Source organism: Coregonus clupeaformis, chromosome 13 (genome assembly GCF_020615455.1).
Source record: "Coregonus clupeaformis isolate EN_2021a chromosome 13, ASM2061545v1, whole genome shotgun sequence".
Lineage (NCBI taxonomy): Eukaryota > Metazoa > Chordata > Actinopteri > Salmoniformes > Salmonidae > Coregonus > Coregonus clupeaformis.
Genome location: NC_059204.1, coordinates 44,412,867 through 44,430,090, shown reverse-complemented (window position 1 = coordinate 44,430,090; position 17,224 = coordinate 44,412,867). Strand labels below are relative to the sequence as shown.

The 17,224-nt window shown below is 41.5% G+C and overlaps 1 protein-coding gene across 2 annotated transcripts; it reads right to left on the bottom strand.

Annotated features, from left to right (window-relative positions):
• Positions 1-413: 413 nt before the first annotated feature.
• c13hxorf58 (chromosome 13 CXorf58 homolog) lies at positions 414-17,145 on the bottom strand. Of its 2 annotated transcripts, none has more exons than XR_006002921.2 (8): positions 16,778-17,145; positions 16,543-16,651; positions 16,218-16,312; positions 15,919-16,024; positions 2,684-2,815; positions 2,308-2,531; positions 1,705-1,826; positions 414-791 (listed from the first exon to the last, which is right to left on the bottom strand). XR_006002921.2 is itself a non-coding variant. In XM_041894268.2 (8 exons), exons 1-8 carry the CDS (start codon positions 16,786-16,788, stop codon positions 552-554), a joined length of 1,077 nt encoding a protein of 358 aa, XP_041750202.1. In that variant the 5' UTR covers positions 16,789-17,145; the 3' UTR covers positions 414-551. The 2 variants fall into 2 exon arrangements, 1 of the variants encoding a protein (XP_041750202.1); XM_041894268.2 differs by having other exon boundaries at positions 1,705-1,864.
• Between the last annotated feature and the right edge of the window lie 79 nt (positions 17,146-17,224).

Genomic DNA, 17,224 nt, shown 5'->3' with positions numbered 1-17,224 from the left:
GTCTTTTATCAGGCAAATATACTTGTGTAAGAGAGTCCAGACGGCGGCATTAACGTTTGCCTTGCATATGTATCCATTCCATGCAGTCATTAAAAGAGAGACAACCGGCAGAATTGTGTGCAGAGATTTCCCTTCCCTTCCACCTACACCTCACCTGAACACAACGCAGAAAGGTACCGGTACAGAACCGGTTACACATGCACAAAGCCCCACCTTCTAGCAGGGGACACGTACTTCTCCAGCACCTGTGACACCACCATAATAATCCCACCACTGCCACAAATGTAGCAGGAGGGAGAACAGCTGACAGGCTCGGTCTTATGGCGCAGTCTTATAGAGGCTACTGCTCTACCACCTGTTACACGAAAGCCCAGGCCTTAGGTAGAGGCAGTAGAATACTCAGTCACACGCTGTAGGCTATTACACTGTGTAATTTACACAAGCATTTTTATTAGATTTGTGTGCAAAGCAAGAGAAGAGAAAATTAACAGCCATATGAGTGGAAATGGGTTTTGGCTATCCACTAGTCTTTCTCAAGTTGAAGTTCTAGTTCAGGTGGGTGGCACATTGTCCATATCATCCAGAGCAAGCTGCCTTGTCCACGAGCAGAGTTTCTCTGCTTCCTCTTCCCACTCAGAATCTGAGAGGGAATCCTCACTGGAGTCTTCCTCCAATCTCAATGGCAAAACTATCTGGGGTGCTTCAGGCTTTACAACACTTCCTTCCATGTCTTTCTCTTGCTCTATTCCCTTAGGGTTGTGTTTTTTCTCTGTTACTTCATTATTCTGATCCTGTAGAAAGACGTAGAAATAAACTGATCAGGAATCGAGGCTACCTCTGCTCTGTCCTGTTTTCTGCTGCACAGCGCTGGTGTGCATATACACTGAACAAAAATATAAATGCAACATGTAAAGTGATGGTCACATGTTTCATGAGCTGAAATAAAAGATCCCAGAAATGTTCCATACAATTTTTATTTCTCTCAAATTTTGTGCACAAATTTGTTTACATCCCTTTTAGTGAGCACTTCTCCTTTGCCAAGAAAATACATCCACCTGACAGGTGTGGTGTATCAAGAAGCTGATTAAACAGCATGATCAATACACAGGTGCCCCTTTTGCTGGGGACAATAAAAGGCTACTCTAAAATGTGCAGTTTTGTCACACTACACAATGCCACAGATGTCTCAAGTTTTGAGGAGGTGTGCAATTGGCATGCTGACTGCAGGAATGTCCTCCAGAGCTGTTGCCAGAGAATGTAATGTTCATTTCTCTACCATAAGCCACCTTCAACATCGTTTTAGAGAATTTGGCAGTACGTCCAACAGGCCCCACAACCACAGACCACATTTTTAGAGTCGTGTGGGCGAGTGGTTTGCTGATGTCAATGTTGTGAACAGAGTGCCCCATGGTGGCGGTAAGGTTATGGTATGGGCAGGCATAAGCTACGGACAACGAACACAATTGCATTTTATCGATGACAATTTGATCCTGAGGCCCATGTGAGGCCCATTTTTAAAAAAGGTATCTGTGACCAACAGATGCATATCTGTATTCCCAGTCATGTGAAATCCATAGATTAGGGGCTAATGCATTTATTTCAATTGACAGGTTTTCTCATATGAACTGTAACTCAGTAAAATCTTTGAAATTGTTGCATGTTGCGTTTATATTTTTGTTCAGTATATGTTGGATGTAAACTCACCTTTAGTGTACCCCCAAGAATATACAGATGTCTCATGCGGGCAGCTGTGGTGCGTGCACGGCCAGAGCGGCGAGTTGAGGGGAGGGGGGTGTAGCTAGTGGCAGGTTGTGAGGCATGGCGTGCTGTAGAAACCACAGAAGAGGGGGGCGCAGCAGGAGACCTAGATTCAAGTGAAGACTATTGCCATCATGATACCATCTGTCATGAGTAGTAAACCCACAGTTACTCAAATGTGTATATACACTGAGTGTAGAAAACATTATGAACACTTGCTCTTTCCATGACATAGACTGACCAGGTGAATCCAGGTGAAAGCTATGAACCCATATTGATGTCACTTGTTAAATCCACTTCAATCAGTGTAGATGACGGGCAGGAGACAGGTAAAAAGTATTGAGACAATTGAGACATGGATTGTGTATGTGTGCCATTCAGAGGGTGAATGGGCAAGTCAAAAGGGGGTGCAACTCAATATTATGAAGGTGTTCTTCATGTTTTTTACACTCAGTGTATATAGTATATCGGCCTATTGTAAATGCAAGAAAACACATACAGCAGGGAATCTCACTCAGAGTGCTCTCCTGAGCTCGTCTTTCTGCCTACCTGAGCATCCGAGGTGGGATTGCTCCTCCAATCAGAGGGCAAGGAACTTGAGGCGCTAACAGCAGCAGCTCTTGCTTTAGCCTGTCTGCCACAGTGCCCTTCCCGCCCACCTCCAAGCTATCCCACTGTAGAATGTTTCGTGACAGTCCCCGAAGAGAGAGAGACCTCCAGGTGTTCTCTCGCCCTCCAAGGTATGCAGGCAGCTCGTCAAGGTGACTTGAGTACTAAAATTATGGTACATACTAGTCCTGTCAGATTTGTCTGGGAATCATGTCCATTGCATATGGTACAGTTGTTTCATGTATGATGTAAAATAATTGCTCCAAAATGCTCTGAATGTGAAGACTATTCTTATCAAAAATGTTCTCAATCTCACCTGCATAAAGTCCCTCATACAGGTAATATAAGATGTGTCAGAAATCGTACTCCCTTGCCTCTGGATCTCATCAGCAATAATGTGATTGATGAATATCCTGTTTCCCATCATCCTGCAGGTGTCTGTTGTGGCCTGCATGGAAGTACAAATAGGTTTAGATTATATGAGACGTGGAACCAACTAAATCATCCACTTGTATTGACCACATCTCTACTAATGCTGCAGAAATCTGCTCTAAAGCAGTCTCCATACCCATCAGATGTAGTGATCATAATATAATAGCCATATCTAGGAAGACCAAAGTTCCAAAGACTGGACCTAAAATAGTGTATAAGCGATCATACAAGAGGTCTTGCAATGAAGATATGAAAAATATTTGTTGGTCTGATGTGTAATGAGGAACATCCTGACGCTGCACTTGAAGCATTTATGAAATTGCTTCTTCTGGTTACTGACAGGCATGTGCCCATAAAGAAACTGACTGATAAAACTGCCAAATCCCCATGGATAGATGATTAATTGAAAAACTGTATGGCTGAGACGGATGAGGCAAAGGGATTGGCAAATAAGTCTGGCAATACAGCAGATTGGCAAACATACAGTTAATTGAGTAATCACGTAACTAAACTAAACAAAAAGTAGAAGAAACTATTGTAAAACTTAAATTAATAGCCCTGACGTTTATTTTCTTAAATCACAGAACACAACAGGCACTTACTAGAGGCAGGCTTCTATTTGAGCCAGGCGTCTATTTCCTTTAATGCACACAGCTTTTGCTCATTTGGATAGTTAATTGTTTAATTTCAGCATTCACTTCCAGCATTTTAATACATTTCTTAATTTCTTGCACTAACGTGTTATCATTTACACACTGTCTTGTTTCTTTTGTCTTACTATGCCTCTATAACATTTTTATTAATATAAGAATAATTATTCTCCTCTTTGACAGTGCATTTTCGGCAGTTCTTACTTTCGTCACTAGATGGCGATCAGCCGATTTCTGGGGGTCTACTCCGAAAGTTGTTGACCGTTCTTGTGCTTCACAGTTAGCTAGCAGTTCTCAGCTGTTAGCAGCCAATGGCTAGCAGTTTCTTATTGGCGATGAAAACAGATGATTGCCATAATTTTTTTGAGTCATTAATGATTTATTTCATATAACAAATCAAACATTAAACCTCGCAAACAATTCATGGTAATTCATGGTAACCTCGTAAACAATTCATTTAGATCCAGCGCTTATTTGAAAAAGGCGTTTATTTGCTGAATTGTGTGCCATTGCCCGGCTATTAAAAGGGACAGATGGCTATTTGAGACTCTGCGTTTAATTGAAGTTTTACGGCATACTATGGAAGAAAGATAAATTATATAAAGAATGATAGTAAAAAGCTCTTAAATACATTACATTAAATTCTAAAAAGCTCTGGAGTACATTACATAAAATTCTAGGCAGAAAAGCTAACTCTGCTCCATCCTTCATTGAGGCTGATGGATAATTCATAACAAAACCCTTTGATATTGCCAACCATTTTAATAACTTTTTTGTTGACAAGATTAGTAAACTTAGGCATGACATGCAAACAACAAATGCTGAGCCTTCATATTCATGCATAATGGACCAAATAATGAAAGACAAGCACTGTAGCTTTGAATTCTGCAAAGTTAATGTGGAAGAGGTGAAAAAAGTATTGCTTTCTATAAATAAGGACAAACCACCTGGAACCGACAACCTGGATGGTAAATTACTGAGGTTTGTAGCGGAATACATTACGTCTCCTATTTGCCACATCTTCAATCTAAGCCTAGAAGGCAGAGTGTGCCCTCAGGCCTGGAGGGAGGCAAAGGTAATTCTCCTGCCCAAAAATAGCAAAGCACCCTTTAATGGTTCAAACAGCAGACTAATCAGCCTGTTACCGATGCTTAGCAAACTTTTGGAAAAAATACAATGTTATTTTACAGAAAACAAATTAACAACAGACTTTCAGCATGCTTATAGGGAAGGGCACTCAACAAAGAAATTGATAATAATTGATAATAATTGATAATAAGATTGTGGGAGCTGTTTTGTTAGACTTCAGTGCAGGCTTTGATATCATTGATCATAACATATTTCTGAAAAAACGTAGGTGTTATGGATTAACATCCTCTGCCTTATCATGGATGGACAGTTACAGTGGGGGAAAAAAGTATTTAGTCAGCCACCAATTGTGCAAGTTCTCCCACTTAAAAAGATGAGAGAGGCCTGTAATTTTCATCATAGGTACACGTCAACTATGACAGACAAATTATGGTGGAAAATAAGTATTTGGTCACCTACAAACAAGCAAACAGACAAAAAATGACAGACAAAAAATCCAGAAAATCACATTGTAGGATTTTTAATGAATTTATTTGCAAATTATGGTGGAAAATAAGTATTTGGTCAATAACAAAAGTTTCTCAATACTTTGTTATATACCCTTTGTTGGCAATGACACAGGTCAAACGTTTTCTGTAAGTCTTCACAAGGTTTTCACACACTGTTGCTGGTATTTTGGCCCATTCCTCCATGCAGATCTCCTCTAGAGCAGTGATGTTTTGGGGCTGTCGCTGGGCAACACAGACTTTCAACTCCCTCCAAATATTTTCTATGGGGTTGAGATCTGGAGACTGGCTAGGCCACTCCAGGACCTTGAAATGCTTCTTACGAAGCCACTGCTTCGTTGCCCAGGCGGTGTGTTTGGGATCATTGTCATGCTGAAAGACCCAGCCACGTTTAATCTTCAATGCCCTTGCTGATGGAAGGAGGTTTTCACTCAAAATCTCACGATACATGGCCCCATTCATTCTTTCCTTTACACAGATCAGTCGTCCTGGTCCCTTTGCAGAAAAACAGCCCCAAAGCATGATGTTTCCACCCCCATGCTTCACAGTAGGTATGGTGTTCTTTGGATGCAACTCAGCATTCTTTGTCCTCCAAACACGACGAGTTGAGTTTTTACCAAAAAGTTCTATTTTGGTTTCATCTGACCATATGACATTCTCCCAATCCTCTTCTGGATCATCCAAATGCACTCTAGCAAACTTCAGACGGGCCTGGGCATGTACTGGATTAAGCAAGGGGACACAACATCTCCTGAGTGGCGCAGTGGTCTAAGGCACTGCATCGCAGTGCTAGCTGTGCCACTAGAGATCCTGGTTCGAATCCAGGCTCTGTCGTAGCCGGCCACGACCGGGAGACCCATGGGGCGGCGCACAATTTGCCCAGGGTAGGGGAGGGAATGGCCGGCAGGGATGTAGCTCAGTTGGTAGAGCATGGCGTTTGCAACGCCAGGGTTGTGGGTTCGTTTCCCACGGGGGGCCAATATAACAAATTAAATGTAAGTCGCTCTGGATAAGAGCATCTGCTAAATCACGTAAATGTCTGGCACTGCAGGATTTGAGTCCCTGGCGTTGTAGTGTGTTACTGATGGTAGGCTTTGTTACTTTGGTCCCAGCTCTCTGCAGGTCGTTCACTAGGTCCCCCCGTGTGGTTCTGGGATTTTTGCTCACCGTTCTTGTGATCATTTTGACCCCATGGGGTGAGATCTTGCGTGGAGCCCCAGATCGAGGGAGATTATCAGTGGTCTTGTATGTCTTCCATTTCCTAATAATTGCTCCCACAGTTGATTTCTTCAAACCAAGCTGCTTACCTATTGCAGATTCAGTCTTCCCAGCCTGGTGCAGTTCTACAATTTTGTTTCTGGTGTCCTTTGACAGCTCTTTGGTCTTGGCCATAGTGGAGTTTGAAGTGTGACTGTTTGAGGTTGTGGACAGGTGTCTTTTATACTGATAACAAGTTCAAACAGGTGCCATTAATACAGGTAACGAATGGAGGACAGAGGAGCCTCTTAAAGAAGAAGTTACAGGTCTGTGAGAGCCAGAAATCTTGCTTGTTTGTAGGTGACCAAATACTTATTTTCCACCATAATTTGTCTGTCATAGTTGACGTGTACCTATGATGAAAATTACAGGCCTCTCTCATCTTTTTAAGTGGGAGAACTTGCACAATTGGTGGCTGACTAAATACTTTTTTCCCCCACTGTACCTATCCAATAGAACACAGAGGGTTTTATTTAATGGAAGCCTATCTAATGCAAATTTGGTTGAGTTTGGTGTACCGCAGGACAGCCGGCTTGGACCATTATTGTTTTCTGTGTTTACTAATTACCTTCCACTGACCTTGAATAAAGCCTGTGTGTCCATGTACGCTGACAACTCAACAGTATACACGTCGGCTGCAACAGTAAAATAAATAACTAACACTGTTAACATAGAGCTCCAGTCAGTTTTAGAATGGGTAACTAGCAATAGGCTGGTGCTAAATATTAAAAAAACTAAAAGCATAATTTTTGGGACAAATCACTCGCTCAAGCCTAACCCTCATCTGAATCTATTATTGAATAATGTGGCTATTGAGCAAGTTGAAAAGACCTAACTGCTGTGTGTCACCCTAGATAGGAAGCTATCATGGTCAAAACATATAGACTCAATGGTTACTAAAATGGGAAGAGGTCTGTCAATGATAAGGCATTGCTCTACTTTCTTGATATCTCAGTCAACCAGACAGGTCTTACAGGCCCTAGTTTTGTCACACCTGGACTACTGTCCAGTTGTGTGGTCAGGTGCGGCAAAGAAGGACATAGGCAAATTGCAGTTGGTCCAAAACAGAGCAGCACGTATTGCACTTAGATGTACACGGAGGGAGAATGTCAATGACATGGATGTCAATCTCTCCTGGCTCAAAGTTGAGGAGAGATTGACTGCATCACTTTTGGTCTTTGTGCGAGGTGTTGATGTGTTGAAGGGTTGAAGGTACCGAACTGTCTGTTCAAGCAGTTGGCACACAGTTCGGACACTCATCGGTATCACACAAGACATGCAACCAGAGGTCTCTTCACAGTCCCCAGGTCCAGAACAGAGGCTGGAAAACACACAGTATTAAATAGAGCCATGACTAAATGGAACTCTCTGCCACCCCAGGTAACTCAAGCTAGCAATAAAAACAGATTTAAAAAACTGATAAAAGAACATCTTACGGCACGACGGGGCCTGTGAAGAGACACAGACATTTTAATGCATTTTGTACTGTATTTTGCATTGTATTATGTATTGTATTACAGGGCATTGAACTTAAGATAGCCAGGCGAGACAATCACATATCACAGTCGTATCCCAACCACGTATCACTTACATACAGTGCATTCGGAAAGTATTCAGACCCCTTGACTTTCCCGGAGTCGCCTCTTCACTGTTGACGTTGAGACTGGTGTTTTGCGGGTACTATTTAATGAAGCTGCCAGTTGAGGACCTGTGAGGCATCTGTTTCTCAAACTAGACACTCTAATGTATTTGTCTTCTTGCTCAGTTGTGCACCGGGGCCTTCCACTCCTCTTTCTATTCTGGTTGGAGCCAGTTTGCGCTGTTCTGTGAAGGGAGTAGTACACAGCGTTGTACGAGATCTTCAGTTTCTTGGCAATTTCTCACATGGAATAGCCTTCATTTCTCAGAACAAGAATAGACTGACGAGTTATTTGTTTCTGGCCATTTTGAGCCTGTAATCAAACCCACAATTGCTGATGCTCCAGATACTCAACTAGTCTCATGAAGGGCAGTTTTATTGCTTCTTTAATCAGTAGAACAGTTTTCAGCTGTGCTAACATAATTGCAAAAGGGGTTTCTAATGATCAATTAGCCTTTTAAAATTATAAACTTGGATTAGCAAACACAACGTGCCATTGGAACACAGGACTGATGGTTGCTGATAATGGGCCTCTGTACGCCTATGTAGATATTCCATAAAAAATTAGCCGTTTCCAGCTACATTTACATTTTACATTTACTACAATAGCCATTTACAACATTAACAATGTCTACACTGTATTTCTGATCAATTTGATGTTATTTTAATGGACAGAAAAATTGCTTTTCTTTCGAAAACAAGGACATTTCTAAGTGACCCCAAACTTTTGAATGGTAGTGTACGTTTTCGTGAGAAGAGAGATATTCAAGATGTCTCATGGTCTGACAAACACAGCTGTAGCTTGGCCACCTTCCACTGCAGATGTTGAAGGCTGCGTTAGGTGGATGCAGTGAATTGAGAGATCTCTAGTTTAACAGATATCGGTGCGTCAATAGAGTCTAGGGGTTTTGAAAGGACCACTCCAGAGGAAGTTGCGTCACTATTTCGACTTACTTCCTGTCATATTTTGCGGAAATACTGATTTAGTTCCACCAATATTGATTAATCGGGTGTGCACATCTCCACCTTCCTCTATGTGCACGGCCCACACTCCACGAATTGTAAACACACCAAAAAGCCAGGGTCGGGGTAGCTTTGCTAATCGCTATTTTACGGAGCACAACACAGCTAGCTACGACAAGGCAGAGGACCATCCACTCTCCTCCTCCTTCTTCTGCAACATAATAGAATGATCAAGGATGAATACAGAGTTTAGCGGTAATACTGGAGTTTTACTGGCAAAGCTAGAGGCTAGCTAACCTAGCTAGCTGGTGAATGGTTAGTTGAATGGCTGCTTCCTGGGCTTAAGGAGAATCGCCATATTCAACATAAACTCAGCAAAAAAAGAAATGTCCTCTCACTGTCAACTGCGTTTATTTTCAGCAAACTTAACATGTGTAAATATTTGTATGAACATAACAAGATTCAACAACTGAGACATAAACTGAACAAGTTCCACAGACATGTGACTAACAGAAATTGAATAATGTGTCCCTGAACAAAGGGGGGGTCAAAATCAAAAGTAACATTGTCAAAAATGTTATAAATTGATTTGCATTTTAATGAGGGAAATATGTATTTGACCCCTCTGCAAAACATGACTTAGTACTTGGTGGCAAAACCCTTGTTGGCAATCACAGAGGTCAGACCTTTCTTGTAGTTGGCCACCAGGTTTGCACACATCTCAGGAGGGATTTTGTTCCACTCCTCTTTGCAAATCTTCTCCAAGTCATTAAGGTTTCGAGGCTGACGTTTGGCAACTCGAACCTTCAGCTCCCTCCACAGATTTTCTATGGGATTAAGGTCTGGAGACTGGCTAGGCCACTCCAGGACCTTAATGTGCTTCTTCTTGAGCCACCCCTTTGTTGCCTTGGCCGTGTGTTTTGGGTCATTGTCATGCTGGAATACCCATCCACGACCCATTTTCAATGCCCTGGCTGAGGGAAGGAGGTTCTCACCCAAGATTTGACAGTACATGGCCCTGTCCATAATCCCTTTGATGCGGTGAAGTTGTCCTGTCCCCTTAGCAGAAAAACACCCCCAAAGCATAATGTTTCCACCTCCATGTTTGACAGTGGGGATGGTGTTCTTGGGGTCATAGGCAGCATTCCTCCTCCTCCAAACACGGCGAGTTGAGTTGATGCCAAAGAGCTCCATTTTGGTCTCATCTGACCACAACACTTTCACCCAGTTCTCCTCTGAATCATTCAGATGTTCATTGGCAAACTTCAGACGGCCCTGTATATGTGCTTTCTTGAGCAGGTGGACCTTGCGGGCGCTGCAGGATTTCAGTCCTTCACAGCGTAGTGTGTCACCAATGGTTTTCTTGGTGACTATGGTCCCAGCTGCCTTGAGATCATTGACAAGATCCTCCCGTGTAGTTCTGGGCTGATTCCTCAAAGTTCTCATGATCATTGCAACTCCATGAGGTGAGATCTTGCATGGAGCCCCAGGTCGAGGGAGATTGACAGTTATTTTGTGTTTCTTCCATTTGCGAATAATCGCACCAACTGTTGTCACCTTCTCACCAAGCTGCTTGGCGATGGTCTTGTAGCCCATTCCAGCCTTGTGTAGGTCTACAATCTTGTCCCTGACATCCTTGGAGAGCTCTTTGGTCTTGGCCATGGTGGAGAGTTTGGAATCTGATTGATTGATTGCTTCTGTGGACAGGTGTCTTTTATACAGGTAACAAACTGAGATTAGGAGCACTCCCTTTAAGAGTGTGCTCCTAATCTCAGCTCGTTACCTGTATAAAAGACATCTGGGAGCCAGAAATCTTTCTGATTGAGAGGGGGTCAAATACTTCTTTCCCTAATTAAAATGCAAATCAATTTATAACATTTTTTTGACATGCGTTTTTCTGGATTTTGTTGTTGTTATTCTGTCTCTCACTGTTCAAATAAACCTACCATTAAAATTATAGACTGATAATTTCTTTGTCAGTGGGCAAACGTACAAAATCAGCAGGGGATCAAATACTTTTTTCCCTCACTGTAAGTGTTCCCTCTGCCCCCTTGTCTTTGTGTGTGATTGTTTATTGTGGCGGTTATATGAGCTCGGTGGAGCTCCTTGTACTTTGTATTGACATATATATGGAATAAACCTTTATTCTGTGATTTACCCTCCTGCGCCTGACTCCGTCCAAATCACATGCCACAATGTGTAAATGTACTTGCTGACAAATCAAGGAGCCAATAGCAATTCTCACTGAAAATTTGGTGGCAACACTGCGTCCAACTCTGCAAAGGGGTCGTCATCGCTTGCAGCAGCCGTTCTACACTTTATAGGTTCTCTGACAGTAGTAACGACAGAAGCTCTCTGACTGACACAGAACTACAGTCTCATGGCTGCTTAATTAGGAACACCCACTATTTCAAATTCCCTGTGTTCGGGGGTGGGACAAGCATAGATCAGAAAATCAACCTCACTCCTCCCTACAGGGTTGTCACTAGTTATCCACAAATGGCTAAACCCCGCCTATTACGACATACTCATTGTAGTTTTTTTAAGAACACGTGATTACCCCCAAATACGTAATTGAGGGTAAAATCCAAAAAATAACCATACATAGCTTTTGAACTACAGAACTCATTTGGAAGCTGTTTTCACAGTCCTACATGTTCGTAGCGTGATCTGGACAATGTTTTGGAGATAAAAAATGGCCGGAAAGTTCCTTTAAAGGTCCAATGCAGCGGTTTTCTTTATCTCAATATCAAATCATTTCTGGATAACAATTAAGTACCTTACTATGATTGTTGAATTTAAATGGTCAAAAAGAAACAAAAATAGCTTCTTAGCAAAGGACCATTTCTCAAGCAAGACTTTTACTAGGACTGTCTGGGAGTGGTCTGAGTGGGGAGGGGAAAACTAAAAACTAGCTGTTATTGGCTGAGATGTTTGGAACTGTCTTTCTTTTTGGTCTATTAAGTAATTTATCGCCTATTAAGTAATTTATTTATCGCCTATTAAGTAATTTATCGCCTGGTGATGTCACCAGGCAAGCCAAAACTCCATCCCATCAAAACAGGCAGATATTTTAGGTGGTCTTACATTTACATTTTAGTCATTTAGCAGACGCTCTTATCCAGAGCGACTTAAAGTTAGTGCATACATTATTATTTTCATACTGGCCCCCGTGGGAATCAAACCCACAACCCTGGCATTGCAAACACCATGCTCTACCAACTGAGCTACATCCCTGCCATTCCCTCCCCTACCCTGGGCCAATTGTGCACCGCCCCATGGGACTCCTGGTCACAGCCGGCTACGACAGAGCCTGGATTCGAACCAGGATCTCTAGTGGCACAGTTAGCGCTGCGATGCAGTGCCTTAGACCACTGCGCCACTCGGGAGGTAATTAAGTATTGTCAATAAATATTGTCACATACACCAGATAGGTGCAGTAAAATGTGTTGTTTTACAAGGGCAGCCATAGTAGTACGGCACCCCTGGAGCAAATTAGGGTTAAGTGCCTTGCTCAAAGACACATCAACAGATTTTTCACCTTGTCGGCTCGGGTATTCGAACCGGCGACCTTTCGGTTACTGGCCCAACGCGCTAAATGCTAGGCTACCTGCCACCCTTTTCAAACAGCTCTTACACTAAAAGAGCATTATCATAATTTTCACAATTTCACAGTAATATTCCAAACTCATAGTGTGGAAATATATGTAAAACACAGGGATATCACGCTTTTGACTGCACTGTGCCTTTAATGTATTTTTAAGAAGTGTCACAACCTAACATCTAATATACAGTACCAGTCAAAAGTTTGGACACATCTACTCATTTAAGGGTTTTTCTTTATTTTTACTATTTTCTACATTGTAGAATAATAGTGAAGACATCAAAACTATGAAATAACACACATGGAATCATGTAGTAACCAAAAAAGTGATTACAAATATTTTATATTTGAGATTCTTCAAAGTAGCCACCCTTTCCCTTGATGACAGCTTTGCACACTCTTGGCATTCTCTCAACCAGCTTCATGAGGTAGTCACCTGGAATGCATTTCAATTAAAAGGTGTGCCTTCCAGTCAGTTACAGAATTGATTTCAAAGTGGTGCTTTTAGTTTATAAATCTTTGAATGGTTTATTTCCCGAGTACATGTCTGATATGTTTGAAGAATATAAACCGAGCAGGGCTCTTAGATCCATGAACACAGGTCAGCTAGTAGAGCACAGAGCCCAAACTAAACATGGAGAAGCTGCGTTTAGCACTTATGCTGTACACAACTGGAATAAACTACCAGAAGATCTTAGATGTGCCCCAAACGTATACATTTTTAAATCCAGGTTAAAAACACTTCTCTTTTCACGTGCATACGACTGAGCACTTAAACTTAACCACACTGTTTAGCCTTATAGCTTCCTATGTTTTTATCCCATTTTTAATTTGTAATTTGTAATCTTTATATGTTTAAAAAATAAATAATAATAATTTTTATTATTATGATGTTTTCATTACTTTTGATAAACATCTTTGTAAAGCACATTGAATTGCTTCGATGTATGACTTGTGCTATATAAATAAACTTGCTTGCTTGCTTGTTAAAAGTTAATTTGTGGAATTTCTTCCTTCTTAATGCGTTTGAGCCAATCAGTTGTGTTGTGACAAGGTAGGGGTGGTATACAGAAGATAGCCCTATTTGGTAAAAGACCAAGTCCATATTATGGCAAGAACAGCTCTAATAAGCAAAGAGAAATGACAGTCCATCATTACTTTAAGACATGAAGGTCAGTCAATATGAACAATTTCAAGAACTTTTAAAGTTTCTTCAAGTGCAGTCACAAAAACCATCAAGCGCTATGATGAAACTGGCTCTCATGAGGACTGCCACAGGAAAGGAAGACCCAGAGTTACCTCTGCTGCAGAGGATAAGTTCATTAGAGTTACCAGCCTCAGAAATTGCAATCCAAATAAATACTTCACAGAGTTCAAGTAACACATCTCAACATCAACTGTTCAGAGGAGACTGCATGAATCAGGCCTTCATGGTCGAATTGCTGCAAAGAAACCATTACTAAAGGACACCAATAAGAAGAAACTTGCTTGGGCCAAGAAACACGAGCAATGGACATTAGAACGGTGGAAATCTGTCCTTTGGTCTGATGAGTCCAAATTTGAGATTTTTGGTTTCAACCGCCATGTCTTTGTGAGACGCCGAGTAGGTGAACGGATGATCTCCGCATGTGTGGTTCCCACCGTGAAGCATGGAGGAGGAGGTGTGATGGTGTGGGGGTGCTTTGCTGGTGACACTGTCAGTGATTTATTTACAATTCAAGGCACACTTAACCAGCATGGCTACCACAGCATTCTGCAGCGATACGCCATCCCATCTGGTTTGCGCTTAGTGGGACTATGATTTGTTTTTCAACAGGACAATGACCCAACACACCTCCAGGCTGTGTAAGGGCTATTTGACCAAGAAGGAGAGTGATGGAGTGCTGCATCAGATGACCTGGCCTCCACAATCACCTGACCTCAACCCAATTGAGATGGTTTGTGATGAGTTGGACCGCAGAGTGAAGGCTGGTTGAGAGAATGCCAAGAGTGTGCAAAGCTGTCATCAAGTCAAAGGGTGGCTACTTTGAAGAATCTCAAATATAACATATATTTTGATTTGTTTAACACTTTTTTTGTTACTACATGATTCCATATGTGTTATTTCATAGTTTTGATGTCTTCACTATTATTCTACAATGTAGAAAATAGTACAAATAAAGAAAAACCCTTCAATAAGTAGGTGTCCAAACGTTTGACTGGTACTGTATATGTTAAGAAATATGTTTTGGGACTAAAATATTTGTTTGCTGGGATGTAGATCTGACCAAATGAAACATAGCCAGCCATGTGTTAGCTATGGGGATTCTTTAAAGTCAAAAATAAGTCAAAATTGTCCAAACCGAAATGGTCACAACCGAAAAAAATGACACCATAGAGATATATAGAGGTTTTTGACAGCACGGGCAGCGCCATTGAGGCCTACTTCAACTTAAAGTTGCATACGCCATGCTTTTACAACTGAGCTACAGAGGACCACCATGTGGGTAGTGGACAAGTGCACACTTCAGGAAAAAGTGTAAAGTATTGAGCCAGCAGGGGGGCTTCAACCCCCCAAGAGCACAAACATTGACATCATAGACGTCTATAATGTGCTATACTGTACTGTAGTGTATTCTACTGTACTGTACTGTATTGTGTTCTAATGTACTGTGCTCTACTGTACCCTAATCTACTGTTCTGTACTGTACTATACTGTACTTTACCCTACTGTACTGTACTGTACTGTGCTCTACTCTACTATACTCAAGTTTACTGTACTTGAGTTTCTTACAATTGAAGAAAGGACCCATGGACTCTTGATCTAGTGGTCTTGGTCTTGAGACCACTCAAGACCACATAAATGCGGCCTTTAACTTGTCATGGTCTCAAGTCACTGGGTCTGAATCTTGGGACCAATGTCCTGGTATAAATCTTGGTCTTGGCTCCAAACCATAGGCAACCCAATTTGAAGAAGACAATGCTCTCTGATCATTGGCTGATCACTCCCAACCCATAGGAATCCCCACCCAGTTGACTACTTTTAAATAGTATAAGCCCTCAATGGCTTATTTCAAGGTTTTGAAAATCAGGTTAAAAGCCATGTTTTTACTATTTTGTTAATTTGGTATGCAAATACATTTCAGAAATTAATCTGTAATAAAAGGTTCATCATAATAATCACTACTGTGCATGATTCTCCCTTTTTGCAACTTTGTCACTATGTTTCAGTAGTGACAAATTTAGTGGGGTGGTCAGGAATTCAGGTAAATATCTCAAATATGCAATACAAACAAAGTGTGTTAACATTATATGACATATGTTGGAAGACGTTACAAATGTGCTTTTTTTCCCAACCCCCAATTTACATCACTTCTGTAGAATGACCCATACTGTATATTATGAAAGGTGAGATGTCTCTCACAGGCTTACCTGATTAGATGGTCGGAACACTCTTTTTCCAGAGATATATTGTCTTCCTCCTCCAAGGTGGAAGATCTTGAAGACAATCACTGGTGGGAACTGGGAACCTGAAAATCTATCAGACAAAGAACAAAAACAGGCCCATTACTGTGTAAGTGAGGTTTAGCATGCAATTTGGTCTCTTTGAATATAATTACATCCACATGCGTTTTTTTGCTGTCAGCATTTTAATTTGGATTTACCAGACAATCTTTACACTTGTTGAGACCATAGCAGCAAAATGGGTATTAGGTTCACAGATGGGGTACCTGAATCTGACCTTGCAGTGCATGCTTGGATCTCTGACCAGATCAGCTTCTCTGGGGCTGAGTTGGCGGAGAATAGCAGGTGCAAGACAGTGTTCCTGAACAGTGGCATGACAAAAATAAACAAATGACTCACTTTTTGGCCCACTTACATAAGTGAACATCTGATATAATTATTATATCAGATTTTCACACAGCTCCCCACCAATAGGCCTATATAATTTAGTTCATATTAAGGCTATCTAGCCTATGATCAATTTAAATCTGAATTGCAATGTTGTGTTGATCAATGTTGACAAGGCTGCCTGGCTGCATCTCCAGCACTCACAGCAGCACGAACAGTGCGCGACATCAGTTGGAAAAGTATCCTGTCTTGGTGAGACCTCCAGCATATCTGGATCTTCTTCGCGGCAAATACACGCTCCTCTTGATTTAATCTGCATTATGTAAACTCAGAATCAGAGACTCAGAATAAATCAAGGTCAAACATTTAACAACAAAGGCAGACTTTATCATGTGCGAGGCCTCGTCTTGTACAATTAATCTATGGACCGGACCCTTACCCATATTCCATTTTCCACTCCTGCAATGCTGTTGCCTCTGACTGTGTTGTATCTTGTTAGAGACGAGTTGCTAAGGGACGATTAGACACTAACCTCACGAGCCAAAGTAAAGACACATTTCCTGAACTCATCAGAGCGTTGGCTCTATACGGAATCCTTGCGACGCCCATACCCTAACTCATACCCTTAGCCTAACCTTAACCTTCATTCTTACCTAACCCTAACCATTTTCAATGTCAACTTCAGTGGGGATATGGACGTCCCAAGGATCCCAGATAGCGTGTGCTTTGGAAAAAGCCCGCAAAAACTTTACGAACTGATAGTCGACTTTTGCATTATGATATGTGTTAATAGACTATTTGTTATGAAATGTGTTAATAAAGAAGTTATTATCTGGTTATTCATTGGCGTTATTACGAGAACACCGGCCTAGGAGATTAACAAGAG

Coding starts and splice junctions, on each gene's coding strand:
- c13hxorf58 (XM_041894268.2), bottom strand. Junction 16,313..16,542: donor CGCGCACTGTTCGTGCTGCT/GTGAGTGCTGGA, acceptor GCCACTGTTCAG/GAACACTGTCTTGCACCTGC. Junction 16,025..16,217: donor CACTGCAAGGTCAGATTCAG/GTACCCCATCTG, acceptor TTTGTCTGATAG/ATTTTCAGGTTCCCAGTTCC.